At 32.2% G+C, this 22,885-nt stretch overlaps 1 protein-coding gene across 4 annotated transcripts in view; it reads left to right on the top strand.

Annotated features, from left to right (window-relative positions):
* The window catches only part of LOC118195793 (F-box DNA helicase 1-like), a 161,001-nt gene that overhangs the window by 22,120 nt on the left and 115,996 nt on the right, over nt 1–22,885 (top strand). For all 4 annotated transcript variants that reach the window (XR_015042565.1, XM_085821821.1, XM_085821822.1 and 1 more), the window contains exons 3-5: nt 1,934–2,061; nt 18,206–18,329; nt 21,572–21,759. Coding sequence is in view for 3 of the 4 variants with exons in the window: in XM_085821821.1 (XP_085677947.1) it covers nt 1,934–2,061; nt 18,206–18,329; nt 21,572–21,759 (440 nt within the window). In the remaining variant the exon portion in view is untranslated. The remainder of the gene's footprint in view (nt 1–1,933; nt 2,062–18,205; nt 18,330–21,571; nt 21,760–22,885) is intronic.

Raw genomic sequence — 22,885 nt, 5'->3', positions numbered from 1 at the left:
AATGTACATAAGTATGAATATTTTTTGTATTTTGGTTTAATATAGCATTAAAATATGTACTTAATTATTATTTTATTTTCCTACCTATTTATATACCCAAGTATTACATATTTTAGTTTAGAATTTATGATTAGCTCATTTAATTGGGGCTGTCATTTTAACTGAGCCAAAATCGACAAGTCCGAACATGCGTCAGTTAAATGGAATCAACTGTATAAAATTAATAAAGGAAAGTGATCACCTTAAGTATAATTATATTAGCATAAACAATATCTTGTAATATTTTTAAATGGAGTAAACTTTGTTTATTTTCGTTTCTTTTATTTTTCTAATTCATTCTAATTTTTTTGTTATTTCCTCCAGTGTATCATCAAATGTTTATCTCAGTTAGAGTCAAATAACATGTATATATTTAAAAAATAATTATGTATTTGATTGAAATATATGCTTTGGCAGTTGTAATGTAAATTAAAGATGTTTGATATTAGGTCCATAACATTCATATGAAAGTGTGCTATTTTAACAAAGGGATTAGGTGATCATTAGGTAACCTTAATGTAAAATTTAGATTTAGGGAATGCAAATAATTGTTAACAATTTTCTAAGATTTAATGTAGTTAAGTTCAATATAAAAATTTATTCTCTAAAATTTTCATTTGTGTTTTGTTATCGAAAATAAAGTTTGTTTGGATCTTCATATACAATTTCTATGTATACTAATCACATCTGACAACAGAATATTGTTACTACAGTTAAAAGACTTTAATCCAGACTTGTCGGGACTTCGGTGATTCAGGATTATCGGTTTTTCCGTATTATAGATCATCAGTTTAAATCTGGTAAGATGGCATGCAGAAATTATAAAATTAAAAATATGAAACCTTAATTTATGAAATAAAGAGCAATTATGATCTAAAGGGTATCAAAATTTACAAAAAAAAGCTTAATATTTATTTGTTTAATTTATTAAACATTTCTTTCAACGTACGCATGCATAAAGCATACATTACGCATAGTCGAAATTAGAAAATTGCAACCAGAAAACTATTTGATGTGTATTTGTGATGTTTACAATGACAAGGAAATTGATTTAAATTATATCAGAGTACATGGAGATGAAACACTACATTTAGTGAGGAATTATAAGCCGAATAAAATAAAAACATCTGCCCTGAAGATGAGGACAGTGCGGACAGATCAACTTCCAGTTCATTGCGCGTCGCGACGTTCCCCCTCCTTCTACAGAGCAACGTGAAATTGATAAACAGATTTCGGAATGGTTAGAGAAACAAAGGATATGCCTTTATCCATTTTTTGCAGCAATTCCACTTTTTGTTTGATGGACATCGAAACATGCTTTCGCTTTGAAGATCCTTTGGCAGCTCCAGCATCGGAAATTCTATTTGACATAATTGAAAGTTCAAGCTTACTTTTTATAAAATTGCTCTAACAGTCTGCAAAAAATAATAAGCTGGATCCAATTTGAAGATTAAAGAACAACGCAATCTGCAACATTAACTGAAATAGATGATTAGATAATTTTAGCTTAGCTTATACCGTCCATTATACATTAAACGCGCATGCGTAAACGTATTATGCACATGTATACACGCATATGCGCATGCGTAAAAGTATTATGCGCATGCATAAACGCCTATGTGCATGCGTGAACGCATTATGCGTTGGCACATGCGCAGAAAGTTTGTAGCTTTGAAGTCTGGATTATGGGTGTCCGGATTAATGACTTTTGACTGTATTATCAGATTAATATAGAAATAGGGTTTCTATAAATCATTATTTTTTGTGTTATGAGTTAATATACCCTTCATTATTGTTTAGTAAGTCATTGTTCATCCTCTTAATATTGTTTAGTAAATCCTTTTTTTTTAAACTTGTGATATATTTTCAATGCATTTATTAATATTTATTTAAGTTCATGGAGTGGAAAAAAATGTATTATGGCACGAAATATCAACGTGGAAAATCTTTGATGCATATGAATACAATTTGTGAATCACTGGAGATTTCTGCTGCAAATGATTGCTTTAAGGCATTAATAAGGTAAGATTTTAAAAACTGTTGTAATTGTTCTGTATTAGTTTTAAATGTTGTTGTACATGAAGTTTATATGAGAAATTACAATTTTAGGTAAATTAGTCATCACTGCTTCTGGTAAAGATGTTAATAAAAGGCATATTTGAATATTATTGTTAATGTAAATAAATTCTGTTCAGTGTGGTTTGTAATTTTTCAAAATGAATTGCTAATGTTTTTATTATACTATTTAGATGAAGTTTATTGTAGCATATTTTTTTAGTGTGAAATAAACATTTTTATTTTTTGACCGTTATAGAGTCTTAGATGTATACTGAAATTGATTCCTTTGCATAAATGAGTAGAATGATTGTTGAAAAATGTAACACCGATTCACTGCATGGTAAAGATATGGAGCTAAAGTATTTATTGATATGGAATTTAGAATAAAAATGTGGATTTTCATGAAAGTGCTTGGTTGGAAGTATGGGGAATAAAACCTTATTGAATTTGTTGAACACTATAGTTAGCCTTATATGTAAGCTTTCTGAAATAATTTGCGTGTTTTTTAATTTTATTGTGCATAAAAATGGTTAGTGTGAAAAAATAATTTGTGCATTATTTTTTTTAAATGTATTAAAGATACGAGAAAATCTCTTGAAATATTTCAATATTTATTTGGTAATCATAACATTTTTTTGGTTTTTCAAACATTAAGCAAAATTAGCTTCTATATATATCTGGCAAAAAAAATTTAGTTCTCTAAAAGACAAGAACTTGTGTTATAGTTCCAAAATGCATAGCCCCATTGTATAAAATTAGCCCCAATTTAATATTCATTTTGCCTATTTAAAACATTTTAGGTGTGTTGCTTTTCTATCTATTGTTGTAAGTAGTTTAACTGTTTCAAATCAAGTCATATATATCATTTAAATATGATGACCAATTTGAATGCTCTTCCACCAGCTTACATCAAAGCTTACTTGTGTATGAAATTATCTAAGAATGCTGTATGCAGATCATTCAAGATATCTAAAATGATGCGACATCTTATGGATATATCGTTTAACCACTTGCGCTACGACTAAACTTCATGGTGTGGTGCCGTGTGCTACAATATAACAAGCGGTAAAGTGTCTCATTTACTCCACTCTGCATCTGCGAGTGCAATCCAGAGCTGTAACTCAAGAAATAAAAAGATCTCGTTGTTAGGCGACGTGTGCACCCCGTTATTTTCGTTTTTGCACGCGGTTTGAGACAAAAGCATCTCGACGTGCGTAGCACATCTTTTTAGCGCAAGTGGTTAATTATATGAAATAGCTGAACATTGGTTAAATATATAAGTAACTGCTTTTCAAAAGCAGGTATACTGGTTGATCATGAAACAGCCATTTAAATTATCATAAACAAACCATCTTTTAGAAATTACAGATGTAATTGAATGGATTCTTGAATTCTTGAATGGTAATGATTTTTACCATTCAAGGATCTTGAATGGTAAAAATCATTATATTGTTTTTCACTGGATATCAACACAACTTAAAGGAAAAGAACTCTTGTATTGGAATTTTATAAAAAAGCGTTATGCATTTTGAGAGAATAAAACCCAAGTTTTTTTCTTTAGAGAGCAGTCCTACCCCCTTTCCCCCCAAAATAAAACAGATGGAGAAAGTTTACTGTCACCAAATATAAGCAGAAATATTTTATGAGATTGTTTAATACTTTTACAGGTTTTAATAACAGAATTTAATGTACAATAAGTTATTCTGGATTGTTAGAAATGGAATAGCTAGCCTGTTGGCCAAGAAAGAAATTAAAATACATCTTTCCCCAAAACCACTCCAGAAGTTTATTTATAGGAAAATTATTGAAAATTATCATTTATGATTGCTTGGCTGAAAGCTTAAAATAGGTTATAAATATTTCAAACTAAAATATGCTGTATTAGTAACATGGTGCGATGAACTGTGTTCACCTGATATGTTGCGATTTGGAGGTAAAGTAATGCATGTAAGTTTTATTGGAATGAAGACCAGTTTTTATATTTTTGTGAATTCATTATTTCTCTTTTGCTTTATGCAAGTAAGAGTTTTTTTGTTTATTCTATGTATCTGTATGTTTTGTTTGATTTTGTTCTTAATATCTTATTCTGTTTATTGTTTGTACTTAGCAGCTTTTAGCCCTAATTACCTAGTTTGTTTCTCTGATAATTTTTTTCAAAATGAAACTTTCAAGTTCAAATAGTTCAGGGTTTGTATCATTTTTAAGAGTCCTTAAAAGTCCTTAATTTTTTTTGAATAATTTTTTGGTCCTTAAAAGTCCTTAATTTCGGCCAAAATCGGCAGAAGGTCCTTAATTTTAATCATTTGAAATTTCTATCTGTTTTTACGACTGCCATTTTGAGTGTGAATTAGCATTTTGGAGGAATATTTTTGGCAATTCACTGACATATATGGCTATTTTTTCAATGGGTGAATGGGTTATAATTTGTTCCTATTTCTAATATAAATGATGGGATACTCTAGTTTCGAAGCAAGAAGTAAAACATGAGCATTTCAAAATTATTTCATTTTTTCTAATGAAGAGCTCTTAAAAAAATTTTCGTTTCTGCAGATGGGAACACCTTTATTAAACGGTTCTGAATTAGAAAATTTTTAATTGCGAGATCTGGGAATTTTTTGACGATTTTTTTTTAAACATTGTAACATTGATAAATTTCATTCAAATAATTGTAATATATTGAAATTAAATTAAAAAAATAACATTAAAATAAAATATTGTTATTTTTTGCTGTCATATTATAAAGTTTCGTTTTGGCAACTCATTATACAGTATTTTCAATCTGAAAAATAAACAAGATATAATGCTATAAAGCACAATTTATAAAACAATTCTTAGCAAAAGCAAAATTAGCTATAATTAATTAAAATTGTCTTTTTAATTTTTCATGGTAAGAGATTTTCCCACGTAATTGACTCAGAAAATGTGTCTGTTTTCTCTATAAAATTAATTTTACGTTTTTCCCCTCTGAATTTTTTCCTAAACTATTTCTGGCTTTTTGCTGTTATAGAATTTGTGGGAGTAATTTTTCTTTAGGATTTTAGACATTGCAGCTTGGAAAGTTTAGGAGGATTTGAAGGCAAGGTTTATAGACCCACGATTCTTGAAGAAAAATGTGACAAAATCAAATATGCCTCCATGGTATTAATATGTAATGGATGTATTTAACAGAAAGTTTGCGATGAATTTCTTACTTTTTGGAGAACGTCTGTAAGAACAATGAACGCATAATATTTGAAAGTTTTACTTCTGATACTAGAACCTTTTTCTTAACATGTTTATCTTCTCTTTATTTTCTTTACTTTTTACTAGACACATGTATGGGAAATATAAAAAATCTTCTAATCTTATCACATGGACTGGGATTATAGAAAGGAATATTTTTATGTATTAATAAAGAAATTGAAAACTGGTAATTTTAAAGATTCTTCTAATATGTCTTAAAGCATCATACAGAGGGCTGGCGCCTGGCAATTTCCCACCTGATGCAAACTCTGAGGATCCCAAATTCTCCTGCCTAGTGCCTTTTTAAATTCTGATTCCAAAGCCTGCTCTAAATTCTAAAAGTTTTGCCATTTCTAGATTTTGTTGCTCGGTGTGATACTAAACCCTAAAAATTCTGCCATACCAGCTCTGTAACTGGCCCTTACCATGTCTATTTCATATTTCTTCTGAATGTTCATATTACTAAAGAAATAAAATTAGCAGCTTTTTCCATATATTCAAAATGCATTTCATTTTTTTTAGAATAACAGAAATCCATAATTAAATCCAAAAATTCTAAAATGGAAAGGAAACATGTTGAAGAAAGAAACGATATACATAAAGAAAATTATTCTTCAAAGATGAAATGACTTATTCTATTTCCCATTGATAGCTGTATATCATAATAAAATAACACTACACACATTACACAGTTTCAATACATTTATTTTCCATAGCGACACTCTGGCGCTAGGTTTCACCTTACAGTGTAACATATAAATCGCAACTTCCAATGTACCACAAAATCAAGTTTCTCACAGAATACATTTCAATGCCAATTCTGGCGGCACATGCGCCATTAGCCAAGATTCCGCTCTGGCGCCAATCAAAATTTCTCAGCTAATACAAAACGCTCCCGGCGTTGAAATTAACAATTTCAAAACTATTATTTCAATAAATGTAAATATAAAGGCACTACAATAAATTACTTCGCAATAACAAATCACAATATTGAAAAATATACATTCAAATTATTACAACAAATACCAGTTTATAATAGAAATAAACCATAATTCTACAGGAAGTATACATATATCTCGAACATTTCGTTTCAGCAAATGCTGATTAGGCAATCTTACAGTTACTACTCTTATTTTGTTATCCCTACCATGAAAAACCTCAGCTATTCTCCCCACTAACCATTTGGTTGAAGGCAAATTTTCATCTTTTATTAATACAAGAGTTCCCAACTGAACGTCATCCTTTAAAAATTTCCACTTGTGACATTCTTGTAAATTATTAAGATAATCACGCTTCCATAATATCCAAATTTTTTGTGTATACTTAGTGATTCTTTGCCATTTAGAAAGTCTGTTTTCATTTATGTTGGATAAATCTGGCTCAGCTAGAGTTGTGATAGGTGTACCAACCAAAAAGTGACCTGGGGTCAAAGTTTCAAAATTATTGTAATCAGCTGAAATTAGAGTAAGAGGTCTTGAGTTCAATACTCCTTCAATTTCAGTTAAAACAGTTAAAAATTCTTCTAAAGTTAAACACTGATTACCAATAACTCTCTTCAAATGACTCTTAAATGATTTAACCCCGGCCTCCCAAATTCCACCGAAATTTGGCGACTTTGGAGGAATAAATTTCCACTCTATACCTTCAGTGGTATAAAAACTCCCTTAATTCTCATCTGGACACTCAACCAATTTTTGCAATTTTTTGAGTTCTACACTTGTACCAATAAAGGTTTTAGAATTATCACTTATTATTCCAGTACATTTTCCCCTTCTAGAGAAAAAACGTTTTAAGCTCGAAATAAAAGATTGGCTAGTTTGGTCTTTCACAAAGTCTAAGTGTATGGCTTTTGTACTCATACATACATATACTACGACATAAATTTTGTTCAAAACTCCCTTACGTTGATTCTTAAACTTTATTGCAAATGGGTCGCAGAAATCAACACCAGTTATGTTAAATGGTTATGATGGTGTGACACGCTCTTTGGGCAACTTGGCCATTATTTGTTGAACTGTGATGGGTTTGTTCTTAAAACATGTCACACATCTGTAGATGATCTTTCGACAATTATTTCTGCCATTGAGTGGCCAGAACCTTTGTCTTACCTGATGTAACAGTGATTGTGATCCTAAATGAAAGTACTTCAAATGAAAATGCTCTAAAATAATAGTAGTTAAACGATGTTTACTAGGTAAAACTATAGGGTGTTTACTATTAGCATGTAGGTCCGAATAGGACAATCGTCCGCCCACTCTAATTAGCCCCATGTTATCAAGAAACACATTCAGCGATGCTAATTTGCTTTTGAGGTTTACACACTTACCTCTTTTTAATTGATTTATTTCTTCTAGAAACTCACCTTTTTGGGCCTCTAATAAAATATATATCTCAGCATTCTTTATCTCTTCTAAAGTAAGTACTTCGTACCTCCTTGCCTGAGGGTTCTTAAGATTATGGATAAACCTGAAAATGAAACTTACAATACGAATAAGTTTAGTATAATTAGAAGACAAATTAAGAATATCATTAAAGAGGTTTGGTTCATTACATGCAATTAAAACTAAGTTAGAATCGTTATGTAGTTCATAGTCCTTTTTAAGTTCATTTGGACACACTTCTTCAACTACCTCAAATGATAAGCCCTGATGAGGAATCTCTGAGCGTGTTAGAAAGTCACGGCATGACCACCATTTGGAACAGTTCACAAGAAAGTCAATTTGAACACCATGCGTCATAACATCTGCTGGGTTCTCTTTTGTTGAACAATAGAACCACTCTGTCGGTTGTGTTAACTTCCTAATCTCGTTAACTCTGTTGGCGATGAAAGATTTCCATTTGGTACTGGTACCTTTAATCCAGCATAGCATTATTTTGGCATCAGTCCAATAAAATATTCTCAAGGATTTCTTTTGATCGAGCAAGTTTTCACTCCAGAACCTAAACGAGCTGCTAGTAATGCACCAAGTAATTCAAGACATGGTAATGTAATTCTTTTCACAAGTGCAACACGACATTTTGATGCGACGAAACTCACAGAAATTTCTTCTTGTTTATGCAGTTTTACGTAGACAACAGTACCGTACGCCCTCTGACTGGCATCTGAAAAGCAATGGATCTCTATGGAATCGGCTTCGGGTTTCAAAATGAATCTTGGAACTGCAATTTTACTTAGATGATGACACTCACAGCACCACTTTGCCCACTCTTGACAGATATCTGTAGGTAGATCATCATCCCATGTCAATTTTCGAACCCAAAGTTCTTGTAGCAAGAATTTAAGTCTAACAGTAAATGGAGTTATTAACCCAAAGGGATCAAAATTCTTCCCGGCAGTTTTCAAGGTGAACCGTTTCGTATTACGTTAATTCTGAAGGAATTCCATCAAACTGTCTGTGTCTATACTCAGACTGTCTTCATTAATATCCCAAGATATTCCCAAAATCTTAAGTGTCTCGTTTGAGTCATTGATTTTATGTGGATGTATCTCGAAATCTTTTTCCATTTTCTCATCAGCTCAGGATCATTGGATACCCATTTACGCAAGTTCATATTTGCTGCACTCATAATTTGTTTAGCTTTACGCGATAAGCTTAGAGCCTCAGCTATACTGTCCTGTCCAGTAATAAAATCATCAACATAAACACAAGAATTCAATATTTCAAATACATCTTTCTGCTCATCTCGATATTTTCTAATGTGTTCTTTAATTGTTGCAGCTAGCAAAAAAGTACTTGACTTAATCCCAAAATTTACGCGCTTGAATCTATATGTCACTAGTTTTAGATCATTTAATTGTGTGTTTTCCACAAACAGGAATCGCACTGCGTCTTGATCCTTTTCTGCCAAAGCAATCTGCAAAAATGCTTTTTCTACATCCGCTGAAATTGCAACTTTATTTAATCGGGAATTAATTAGCAGATGGAACATATTAGGATTTAAATTTGTCCCTGTCCATAGACAATCGTTAAGTGATAGCTGCTCGAACTCATGTGAGCTGCCATCAAACACTATTCTAGTCTTCGTTGGAGCACTGGTTTCTCTAAATAGCGGTTGGTGTGGTAGGTAAAATACTGGTTTACCGATAGGTATATTTCCATCTGACACTCTTTCAATGATACCTTGCTTGAGATAATCATCTAATATTTCACTATATTTAGAAAACAGTGTTTTGTAATAATGCATTCGCTTTGCAAGAGTTTTTAATCTATTTTCCGCTACTCGGTAATTATCAGCTAATTCCCTCCAGTCCCTTTTCCAAGGTAAAGTAACCTCGTAGCGACCAGCTTTAAAACAAACTGTCTTATTAAATAGTTCCAATACTTTGTCTTCCTCATGACAATAAGGATCATCTTTAATTCCTAATGATTCTAGTTTGAAAAACATTTTCAATTCACTCTCTGAATTATCATTTATTAACCCACAATACGATAAATTATTTCTCCATGAATCATTTACATTTACACTAACTATATATCCAAACACGCTATTTTGTAATATCAGGCCTGTGTTAGGAACATAGATTTTACCAGCTCGTAACATATCATAAAAAACTTCCGCGCTGAGCAACAGGTTTACTTTCTCTGGTATATAAAATTCGGGATCCGCTAAATTCACCTTCTCAGGAATCACAAGGTTACTAACATCAATAAACTTTGCGGGAGTTAAACCTACTATTTTTGGGATTACCAAAACCTCTAGTTTCCTTTTATACGTTTGTTCCTGATTACAGATAAGGGCAACTGCTTTTCTTTTTATCGTAGTTGAAATACCTGATATACTGCAAACCGAAATATTTGTCTTTTCCCTTTTTAAATTAAGTATATCTGCTAATTCAGTGGTATAAAAATAAGAAACATTTCCACTATCACATAACGCTTTCACCTTAATTAAAATTCCATCATTAGTCTCGAAAGTCAGTAGATAAAATCATGTTTTTCCCATTGTTAGTACCCGTAGCGGCTGTAAAGGTTTCGTTTTGAGTTTTAGCTTGAAATGCAGGTGCGTGTACATTTAACGCATTGCTGTTTTGATCACCCAACTCCTGATCTAAAGTGTCTGCTCTTTCTACTGTTGTGCCAACGGAATTACTTTCGTTTTGATAGCATAAAAGAAAGCTATGTTTTTTCTTACACTTCTGGCACAAGTAATTAGAACGGCAAGTTCTCACACTGTGCAAATTAAAACAACAAAAACATAAATTCTCTTTTTTCAGGAATTCTACCCTTTCTTTCACACTTAATTTCTGAAATTTAGGACAATTAAAAAGCTTGTGTTTGCTCAAATTACATAACCTACACGAATTTTGCATATGTTTTTCATTTGCATTAGAAACGACTGCAGTAACTCTGCGTGTAATTTTTTTTGTGTTAGTCACACTATTTGAAGCGTTGAGAGTTCTTGCATGATCTTTAAGAAATTCTATAAGATCTGTTAAATTAGGCATATTCTCTTTCTCTAATTTTCTTTCCCACCATATTTTGGTGTTAGGATTCATAAATCGTCTCAGATGAGCATACACTTGTTCACGGTGATTAGAGAACCTTTCTTCTAATAATGAAAAGGCTAATTTATAATTAGAGTTAACTATGGATATTGACTGCACAATACAATAAGCATCTCCTCTTAGCGCAGATTTTAAGTACTGTAATTTGACTGCATCTGTTAAATTGGGATTTGAATCAACACTGGCTAAAAAGATATCTTTAAATGAAAGCCACTCATGTAAGTTACCCGAAAACGTTGGCAAATTAATTTTGGGTAATTTAACATTGTTCTCAGTATTCGTGCAAACCGAAGGCTCCGATTTAATTTCTTTGGAAAGTTTAGCTAATTTATGATTTAATTCGACATCTACATCTAAGAGAATATCGTCAATCTCTTCTTTCTCTTTTACATAAGCATCAATACTTTCTTCCGTACATAACCCGAACAAAGAATCGAAATTAGAATTTATTTCTGTCACAAACACTTTAAATTTATTCTTTAGTACTTCGAAGTCAATTCCTTGGACGTTTTCGTCCACAACCTTTTGTTTTAATTTTGTTAACTGTGTTTTCAATGTACGTTTTTTCGCTAATATCTCCTTTAGTGACATTTTAATTAGCAAGTCAATAAACAAATAAAGAGCTTCAAAAAGGTACAATCAGCTTCAAAAAGGAGGAGGGTACTTACCCTTTTGTTTCTAGAGAACTTCAATCTTGAAGTATCCTATATAGTTCTTCATTTCACAAACCGAAAGTAATATCACAGTCTCAAAAACTTCATTAGCTGTTTCGGCTCTGATCGACCACAAAACTTGAAATGACTTATTCTATTTCCCGTCGATAGCTGTATATCATAATAAAATAACCCTACACACATTACACAGTTTCAATACATTTATTTTCCATAGCGACACTCTGGCGCTAGGTTTCATCTTGCAGCGTAACATATAAATCGCAACTTCCAATGTACCACAAAATCAAATTTCTCACAGAATACATTTCAATGCCAATTCCGGCGGTGCATGCGCCATTAGCCAAGATTCCGCTCTGGCGCCAAGCATTTCTCAGCTAATACAAAACAAAAGATATGTGCAGTTATTATTATGTAAATTGCCCAATTGTTTATGATTTCAGCCTTTACTACAATTTCCCATTTCTATTTCCTCATATGATAGAGTTACTAAGCCAGATTAAATTTAAAAAAAACAGATTAAATTAAAGTTAAATTGTATAATCTTTGACACATTTTTAGTTTGAATTTGATTATTCGTGTTTAATTACATCACCATGAGCTGTAATTGATTTTGTTAGCATCAGAACATGCCTTTATGTTCGAAGTTCTTTTTAAACCTTTGACTGATATTTTAGTTGCTTTCAGCCATAATGATAATTTGCTTCACGTCAGTCGGGGGTTTTGGACTATTTAACTTTTTTAACTTTTACCAAATCAAGTAAACTGTCATAGGTACATTGTGGAGAGGTTGACAAATTAGGAGATAAAGCATGCAGAAACTAGCAAGAGCATTGGTTTGTATCTTGAGACCAATCTCTAATTGTTAGAAAAGATGCTTAAAGAGAAGGAAATTAATATAAATTAGCCAAAATGTTTGGAAGGCTTCAAATTAAACAGACGCATCAATATTTTGTTGAGTGTTGTTGCTACAGAAGATAAATATTTTGTGTATTTTAATGTGTAATTATCGTAATATCATTTAAGAATCAGTGTCATCAATTACATGTTTTTTAAACTGTGAAATTTTATTATATTGAGATTTTAATAGGGTTTTGTTAACAAACATTGTTAAAAAATAAATAAAATTTACTAGTGGCCATGTAAATCCATGGTAAGGTTATCTACCTAATTTAATTATTTATAACTAACTGCTTAATCTTAAAAATCATATCTGTGTGTTAAAGCGAGTTATTGCCTTTTATTAATCCTTACCGTGGTCACATGATAAAGCATAAGAATGTAAAAATTCATGTAAAACTTTTTCTCTGCATCTAGTGAGACTTAATACAAAACAACTTCTCATCTCTGGTGCTTTAGTGGCTTATTGGAACCTTAGTGTATATTAATGCTGTTACAAATCGCTGGAACTCTACACGAAGTTACGACACTAACTGCGTCAGACAGAGCCCAACTAACTTTCAAAACTTGCCAACCGTGCCTAAATCAGGTTTTTCAGGTTTGTTGTAATCAATAGGTCTCTCTCTAGGCAAGCAGCAGCGGCGAGAACATCCATTCTTTTATTATGAATCATTCTGATTATCATCTTACTTCTCATTTGAACCTATGCCGCTTGAGATAAAATCTATCTGCTATTTATTAAACCTCTAGACTGAGCAAGTATGTGACAAAATGAGACATAAAAGAAAAATCAAAATAAAGCTGACTGTTAGTAAAACATCAATTAAATGTCATGTATCTTCTTTCAAACATGTTCAACTATTATAAGTGTAAAATATTTAATTCTACTTGATAAATTTAATAAAGTTTATTTTATTCTCAAACTTATTAAAAATTTTCTTAATTAATTCATATTTAATAATAATGCATCATACTATTTTATTTTCAGGATGGTATTACAAAAGTCAAGTTCAGGCATAGATAATATTTTTAATTGAATTTATTCAGTTCCCATTTGCTCATAGGTCCTTAATTTTTTTCATTAATGGTCCTTAAAAGTACTTAATTTCCGTGTGCAGAAATGTGTACGAACCCTGTAGTTTTGTTTTCTTTAGTTTATGAATTATAATTTTTGCACTTAGCTTTATTTAAATTTTACTTACAATTTCTGTTTAAATACAATAGTTCATTTTAGCTTTAAATTTTAGTGAATTAAATTAGTAATACCATTTAAATTCCCAGTTTTTAAAAATTTTGCTGTCCAAAATCTTTATTCATAGATTTTGATACTTGCACTTGATTTACATACGCTCTTAGAATTTAAATGATATTGTAGATTAGTTCACAGCAATAATTAATCATTTATTTGTAATTAAATTTCATTTAAAATTTAATTAACTTTAAATTGGCTTTTTACGAATAGAAAATGTTTTTTAAATTCAAATTATATATATATATGTCTGAAATCTGGAATTCCAATAGTTGAAATGATCTATTTATTTGATTATGGCAAAGCACTAGACAGCTGTCTGCCTAATGGGAGGGAGGCCTTCATAGAGCACTTTCTAAGAGAAACTGGCTTGTATACACGTTATACATGGGGAAAACCATGAAAAGCCCATGCAGCCAGCCCATTCGTTCGATTCGAACCTGGGACTGAACCGCCAGTGTTCCATGACTTTATCACTCAGCGGCTGGTAGGTCTGGAATAATCTAAAATTTGGGCTTCTGGAACACTAGTAAATTTTTTTTATGCTTTACATTTGCACATTTTATATACATTGATTTGCACATTTCATAATAAAATATTATGGAGAGTCTTGATGATTCTTAATTTCACTTTTGCAGTGGTACCAACCTGGCAAATTATTATTTATTATTTTCTTGCAGCATGACTATCAGAACACTGCAGCTTCAGAAATAACTCATGCAGTGATGTCAAAAAATTTTTTTAAAAATATTAGTAAGTGTATACAATCAAAAGTCTTTAATCCGGACGTCCATAATCCGGAATAATCTACAGTCCAGACCTGAAAGCTACAAACTTTCTGCGCATGCGTAAACGCATTTACGCATGCTCATAATACGTTTACGCATGCACATTTAATGTATAATGGACGGTATAAGCTAAGCTAAAATGATCTAATTATGTATTTCAGTTAATGTTGCAGATTGCATTGTTCCTTAATCTTCGAATTGGATTCGGCTTATTATTTTTTGCAGATGGTTAGAGCAATTTTATAAAAGTAAGCTTGAAATTTCGATTATGTCAAATAGAATTTCCAATTCTGGAGCTGCCAAAGGATATACAAAGCGAAAGCATGTTTGGATGTCCATCAAACAAAAAGTGGAATTGCTGCAAAAAATGGATAAAGGCATATCCTTTGTTTCTCTAACCATTCCGAAATCTGTTTATCAATTTCACGCTGCTCTGTGGAAGGAGGGGGAACGTCACGACACGCAATGAACTGGAAGTTGATCTGTTAGCACTGTCCTCGTCTTCAGGGCAGATTTTTTATTTTATTCAGCTTATAATTCCTCACTAAATGTAGTGTTTCATCTCCATGTACTCCGATATAATTTAAATCAATTTCCTTGTCATTGTAAATATCATGAATACACATCAAATAGTTTTTTGGTTGCAATTTTCTAATTTCGATTATGCGTAATGTATGCTTTACGCATGCACGCGTTGAAAGAAATGTTTAGTAAAATAAACAAATAAGTATTAAGGTTTTTTTTTTTTTTTTTTTTGTAAATTTTGATACCTTTAGCTCATAATTGCTCTTTATTTCATAAATTACCGTTTCATATTTTTAATTTTATAATTTCTGCATGCCATCTTACCAGATTTAAATTGATGATCTATAATCCGGAAAAACTGATTATCCTGAATCGCCGAACTCCCGATGAGTCCGGATTAAAGACTTGACTGTACCAAAAAGCATTTTTACCTTTTATGTTAACTTTGCACTTGGTCATGATTACAGACTTCAGCTAACTCAGCTGCAAAGTGTGGAGTGTGTTGAAGAGGAGAAATTTAACAGAAATTTCTTTCCATATGAAAAAAAAAAAAAAAAAAGATTTTGTAAATGATGCTCATAGGCCAAATTATTACATTACATCCTGTTTGAATTGAAAATAACTCATTAGTTATTCAAATAAGCCCAGGACTGATAAAAGAGGTGGTACAGTTGGACTGGGTGCCAAAATTTTGGGAAGGCAAGATTTTTAGAATTTAGAGAAGCACTGCGCAACAAAATTAAGGAGGCTAGATCTTCAGAATTTTAGGGAAGGCACTGGGATGCAATATTTTCTAAATTTATTGAACTGTTTGTTAGTGGAATTTTAGACCTTCGGAGACTGCAGTGATATGTAAAATACAGGGTGTTTATAAAGTTCTGGACCCATTTTGATGTTTAATAACTCATAAAATAATAAAGATAGGTTAAAATTAATAACATAAATGGTTAGATAGACTCAAAAAGTTTCATGACCCTTGTCAATGAACTTCCACATGTGCCCCCTTTGTCGCACGGAGAATATCAATTCGATATTCAATTTCACTCCAGGTACCAGCAAGCATATCGGCATCCACAGAGGCTATTGCGGTTGTAATTCTGGCTTTTAGGTCATCAATGTTCGACACTCTCCTCCTGTAAACATTGTCCTTTACAAATCTCCAAAGGAAAAAGTCCAGCGGCGTTATATCAGGTGATCTGGATGGCCAAGGAATTAGACCTCCTTGCCCAATCCATCTTCCTGTAAAATGGTCATTCAAAGAACTACAAACGATGACACCAATGAGGTGGTGCACCTTCTTGTTGCAAAAAGACATGGCTGAAGCTCTTCTAGAGTTGGAAATATGAAGTTTTCCAACATGTCTAAGTATACAACTGATGAGACCGTCTTTTCTGTAAAAAAGAAAGGCCCAGTGACTCGGTCGTGCCACACCACACATTAACCTTTGGGGAATCCCTTTGTGCTTCATGGCATTTATGGAGGTTTTCTGATCCCCATATGCGCACATTATGGTGATTAACAATGCCAGAAAGTTGAAAGGAGGCTTCGTCGGAAAACGTTATGCACTTCAGAAATTCAGCATTATCTTCTATATCTTCTTTAGCATATCTGTTGCAAAGGCCATCCAGGCCTATCGTCGGGTTCCAAAACTTGAACAATTTGAACTTAGTATGCACGCAGTCTTAATTTTTTCTTAATAACCTTGTACATCGTCGGAATAAGCATATGATATTTAGAAAAGTACAGATATTTAGACTGGAAAATGAAATTATCTGAAATTAACCACACGCACAGACGATATTTACAAAAGTAAAGATATTCAAACCTGAAAAGGAAAATATGTAAGTTATTCCATCAATAAATGCCGTAAGTTTGTTTATATCTTCATTACTTTATGAGTTATTAAACATCAAAGTGGGTCCGGGACTTTATACACACCCTGTATATAGGGCCCTGAATAAGCTGTATATGTGAGAATTTATTTATTTTTTTGCTATTCAGCTAAGCCTTAGGAATGTGCAGGAAATATAGAAGGGCTGTTTCTAGCATAATTTCCTGTAAATATTGAGCTCTTGTTTGTGAATTTTAATTCCCTTAAGGTCGTAAATGCTTCATTATTTCAATTTTGTTTTTAATTTTGTAATTTCTACATGTCATCTTACTTTTAAACTTACGATCTAATTTCCTCAAAAATCAGATACCTAGAATCACCAAAGTTCCGACGTGTTGGGATCTTAGACTTTGTATTGTATATAATGTTTTTGTTTAATATGATATCAAATACTTAATGGATTTATTTAAAACAAAGCCATGAGTAGCAACTACAACTGAACATGGAAGAACTGCTATTAGATTCTATCACGATTGTTGAAGAAAAGTCAGAAATAATAGTCACATGAAAATCTGCAGGGAACTTCAGTAGCAGGTCAGAACTAATGCATAATTTTTGTCTAAGGTGCTTTTTAAATTTATGAAATTTGATTTTATAGTTGTGACTAAAACAAAGCTTATTCAGTTGGAAATTTCTGTTTCCCACAACTAAACGATTCTTTTCAATAAAAAGCAAAATCAAATCGTTACAGATTTGTTTCCTTTTGTTCTGGTACTGTAAGGGAACTTCTTTTGTGTGGCAGTCTGTAAAAGTTCATTGTTAGTTTGATCTCCCAGAATGGTTCAAAAGGGATATGTACTGCCAAATGGCAAATATATAATGGGCTCTCTATTAAAGTAATGAATCAGTTTATGGTGCAATTTGTGAAGCTGTGAGTTTACACTTTAATGGTTATTCCTCATCCTCCTTATTTGCCAGAGTTAGCTTCCTGAAACTTCTTCATATACATAAAAAAATTAATTTGTATTGTAGAAGATTTTTTATCATAAAGATTGTCCACTCAGAAATTTGGGGCATGATTTTAAAAAGATTACTTTCATTGATAGTTTCCTGATTATGGAAATATCTGTGGAATTATTATCTATATGTTAATAAATAGTACTTTGAAGATGAATGGGCAAGAATAAATTCTGAGATGTCTTTTTTTATTGATAAGTATCTGGGTAACACCTTTATGGTACAATTAGTGTGTAATCTATTCTTTATTTCTAGCTTTGTGAAGTTAGCAGAAGAGCTTAGAGAAAGATATGCAGTCAGTGTATTGTCTAATTAATATTGTGGTGTTAGCAAAAATTAAAGTCATGAGACTGTATAATTACTTTTATAAAATTTAGATTGATGTATAATTTTTTTTAGGTATATGGGAGAAAAATTTTGCAGAAAACCATCATCAAATATGTGTGATCTATTGTCTTCAAATGTAAAAGCTGTTGATGCTAAGGCAGTAATAGTGGAACGATTTCCAGAATTTCTTTCCAAGGTAAACTCTGTCTATTTTAAAGTTAGTAGATATAATGTTATTTTAAAGTTAGTAGATTCCTATTTTGTAAGAAAATTTACAGTTAATAATAAAAGCACTGTGATGTTTGTTTATTTGAATATGACAAAATACACAGTAACTATCTGCCTGAGTGGAGGGATGCCTCTGTGTAAGACTCTTTTCTAAAGAAAACTGGCTCATATTTACATTACACATGGGGGAAAAACATGAAAACACCTTTACAACCAATCCTTTTGCAAAGCTTTGAGCCTAAATACGAGTGTTTAGTGGTCTAAATCATTCAGCCACTGGTGGGCCTTGTGTGGTGACTGTTATTAATTTGTATTATTATTTTTATGTTTGGAAATTTCAGTAATTATTCTAGAAATAAGTAAGGTACTACTTTGGTAGACGGTTGCATGGATTTTGGCGATTTTGTTTTGTGTGAGTGATACGACTTATAGTAAACCCATGGCTGGACAAGTTATTTATGATAACCAATACTTTGTTGTCATTTTATTTTAAAAATAATGCGTTTTATTATGCATAAATTCCTTGCTTTAAGGTTTTAATATCTATAAATTTAATCTAATGTTTTAAACATTATTTATGGCTGTTAAATATTAAATTACAATATAATTTTGCAATTTTTTTTTGAAAAATGATTTTATTATGTATGATTAGTTAAATAATTTTAATTCTAGGCATGATGTAATCAGCTCCCTGATTGGTTACAGAATATTTGTGCATTAACGAGCTGTAATCAGCTCCCTGATTGGTTAGTGAATATTTGTGCATTACCGTACCATTTTAAAATTTTATTATTCATCTCTTCGAATTCCTTAGATTTCATAGGAAATGGATATGTCCCTTTCAAAGATTAATGTTGTTATTGGTAAGTACCATGTGCATTAGTGGTTTTAAGATTCAGTGGTAATCCAAGTTTCTTGAATATGTGTGGTGGTTCAGCAACACAAACCAGTTCCAAGACAAAAGTGGGGGAGGGATTTGTTTTTGCTATTTCAGTTGGAGCCAGTGTCTGCTTACAGGTGGCTGAAGAAAAAACTGGTATTGCAAGGAAAAGCAAAGCATGTGCGTTTTCATTGTCTATATCGCTGCAACAGAACATTTGATAGTTTGATTGGAAACTGGAAATACAGAAGCACAAAATGAGACTTGTTCTTAAGTGATCAAGATGATTTGAACATTTTGCTACTTTTTGGTCTTGATGAAAATATGCACGCCATACCAGTGGACATTTTCTTTTTTGGTGCATCAAAAAAAATTGGGTGTGCGTCTTATTCAGTGGCACATGGTATTCATCAACATTCAGTATATAAACCAGTATTTATTAAGTTCAGTATATAAGCTTGGCAAATTCAGATATCATATTCAGTTTTAAAATATTGAATTGGCCCCCCAGAATTAAAATTACTGTTGTAAAAGAACTAACAAACTAACAAGAATGTGAGAGCTGTTCCAAAATCCCAGATGAATAGCATTATGCAAGAATAAAATTCATAGAAAATTATCACATACAGAAGGTGCATGTAAACTGAGTGAAAAATAAAGGAAAAGGAAACTTGCATCTCCTGGTACATCTTTGTCAGGAGGGTTAGTATATTGAAAAATATGAATGCAAAGGCATCTTACTGAACTGACAAATGCAGAAATATGAAATTAATCTTAAATGGAAGATACAAATTAAATCTGTATGTGCATTCATCATTCCAACCCTTACAAGATGGAATCAGAAAGGTACTTTGCCCAAATTTAGCTAGTATATAATCCAAAAGCTAGCTGACCTAAATTTAACTAATATATAATCAAAAAGATACCTTGCTAAAATTTAATTAGTATATAATGGATGAGGTACCTTGCCCAAATTTAATAGTATATAATCGATAAGGTACTTTACCTATATCTAACTGGTGTATCTGGTATATATTTATTAATATAACACTACTTACTGAGAAATTAATCAAAATTTAGAAATTAGAGAAAGGTTTCTATTGAATATACGGCTCTTTTCCATCCACAAGAAATAAATAAATAAAAAGTGTTGAGCCATTCATTGGCTCAACAAGTCATCATCAATGAGTGACATTTACAAGAAGTGCCAGGTCAGGTACATCTTGTAATCTATTTGAAAATATAGTGAAATTTGCGGTTTTTGTTGTGTTATGTAGTGTTTTGTACAAGAGGCTTTGACTGAATTCTGAAAATTTTTACTAATTTCAAACAGTTTACAGAATATATATCTCTATCAGAATTTAACCTAATATATGGTGTTAATATTATTAAGTGTTTCTCTATATGGATAGGTTGCACCATGTAATAATTTTGGATTTATAGTTGTTGAATTATGCAACATAACAAATTCTTATTTTTATTTATTAGCATAGTTGTAGTCGTGTTGATAACCGAAATCAGTTGCATACTCATTTTTGTTAAGATATAGTAATTACCAAATTCCATTTCAAAATTCTACAGTGAATATTAAAAGTAGTACTTTTATCCTGTTTATCTTTCAGTGGCTTTTTATTCTTTTAACTTTTTCATCATCCTACGAAACTCAAATATTTGCTTCTTTTTTTTTTTTTTTTTTTTTTTTTTTCACCAAAGATAAACTTTTTGCACCTTAACTTGGCCTTAGAAATATTTCCCTCCTCCTTTCACCAGCTCTTGATTACCAACTTAGAAAATTGCCAATTTGTCTCCCTACGCAGGAAAAAAAAAAAATCTTTTTGTATTTCTTAGTCTCTTATGTGGAAATTAACAATCCCCTAAAAGCAGGTTGTTAAATAATTAATAAGTTCCATTGCAATACGAGCTGAAGGGGAGCTGAAAGTGCATCCTTGTTTCCTGTCTTTGTAAGTTAACTGTAAGTCACCTCTTTTCGTTTTTGACTCAAAATATCTTTTTATTTTTCACTCTTCTTGGTGGGTTGATAAAGTACAAAGTGACGAATTTGTCTCAGAGATGAAGGTCCAGGCTTATTTATCTGCCGTTGCTAAAGGCTAAAGACATATTTTTATCAACATGTCTCTCATGATGCAAATGGTGAAGTGGTTAATGCATGTATGATAGGTTTTTGCTGTTATCTGCAAAAATTAACAAAATGAAACAGATTGATAATGAAGGTAATTGCTGAAAAGTTAACTGTCTCCTTTTTTTGTTTTCTTCATATACACAGTTATAAGTATTGACCTCTCTCTCTTTTTTTTAAAATATTTTTATAGGATTCTCTACCTTGGTGCATTTTTACTGTAGCTATTCTGCTGTCTGAAACTGTCTGGGATGTGTTTCATTTGTATAAATGCCTTTTCCATTCAAAGTCAGATTGTTCTCTGCCTGATGTTACTGATGCCATGTACTGTATTGCAACATTTCTCTTATATTTCAGGGATACATATCGCATAAATCCTGGGTATGCATTGATTGATTTTCTTCTATTGCATGTATTTTTGTTATAGTATACAAGAATAAATATACTGTATTCTTTACATTATATAGTAGGTTACTAATGATTGGATGTATGGTTTATAACATAAAGAACTGAAGATTATTATTAAAAATTTGCTTAAAAATGATTATGGAGTACTACGAGGGCCATCCAGGAAGTAGATTACGTTTCCGTCTGTGTCCGCTAGGGCCAGGGCTAGCGCGGCCATCTTGGGGTCAGAGCGTTGCGCAGCTCAGTCTGCATCTAGCCGTGCTAGTGAGAGGTTCGTGCTGTGCTCCGTTCAGATACTGTGACGGTTTGAAATGTCTGCGTTAATTGAAAATCCCGCGAGCTGCGAGGTGCGCTCAGTAATAAGGTTTCTGACTGCAAAAAACTGTAAACCGATAGAAATCTATCGGCAGCTTCGTGAAGTGTATGGGGACAACATTATCACTGAAGGTGGAGTGCGTCAGTGGGTCATAAGATTTCAAAATGGCCGAACCAATGTTCACGACGAAGATCGAAGTGGGAGACCCAGCATAGTGACCGCCGAACTTCTCGAAAAAGTCGATGCTAAAGTCCGTGAAAATCGAAATTTCACAATAACGGAACTTTCTTTGAGTTTTCCACAAATTTCGCGAAGTTTGTTGCACGAAATCATCAGCGAAAAGCTTGGTTACCACAAGTTTTGTGCAAGATGGATTCCAAAAATCTTGACAGAGGACCACAAAAATCAGCGAATGGCTGCAGCGTTGAACTTTTTGGACGCTTACCATAAGGATGGTGACTCTTTACTCGATCGCATCGTTACTGGTGACGAAACATGGGTGAAACATGTGAACTGTGAAACGAAATTGCAATCAATGCAGTGGGGGCACACAAGTTCTCCCCAAAAACCCAAGAAATGCATGCAAACAATGTCGGCAAGGAAGAGCACTACAATAAACTCTCAAAGGTATTGCCAAACTCTCCAAAAACTCAGAAGAGCAATTCAAAACAAGCGCAGAGGAATGTTGAGCTCTAAGATCTTGTTGATTCACGACAACGCCCGGCCCCACACGGCAAATGTCACTCGTAAAGTTCTTGAATCTTTTAAGTGGGAGTTGTTTCC

This window comes from Stegodyphus dumicola, chromosome 8 (genome assembly GCF_044657685.1).
Source record: "Stegodyphus dumicola isolate Sdum_Otavi_A_Nest chromosome 8, ASM4465768v1".
NCBI classification, from domain to species: Eukaryota; Metazoa; Arthropoda; class Arachnida; order Araneae; family Eresidae; genus Stegodyphus; species Stegodyphus dumicola.
Note: the sequence above shows the minus strand (reverse complement) of the source record. Positions and strands in the feature narration are given on the sequence as shown.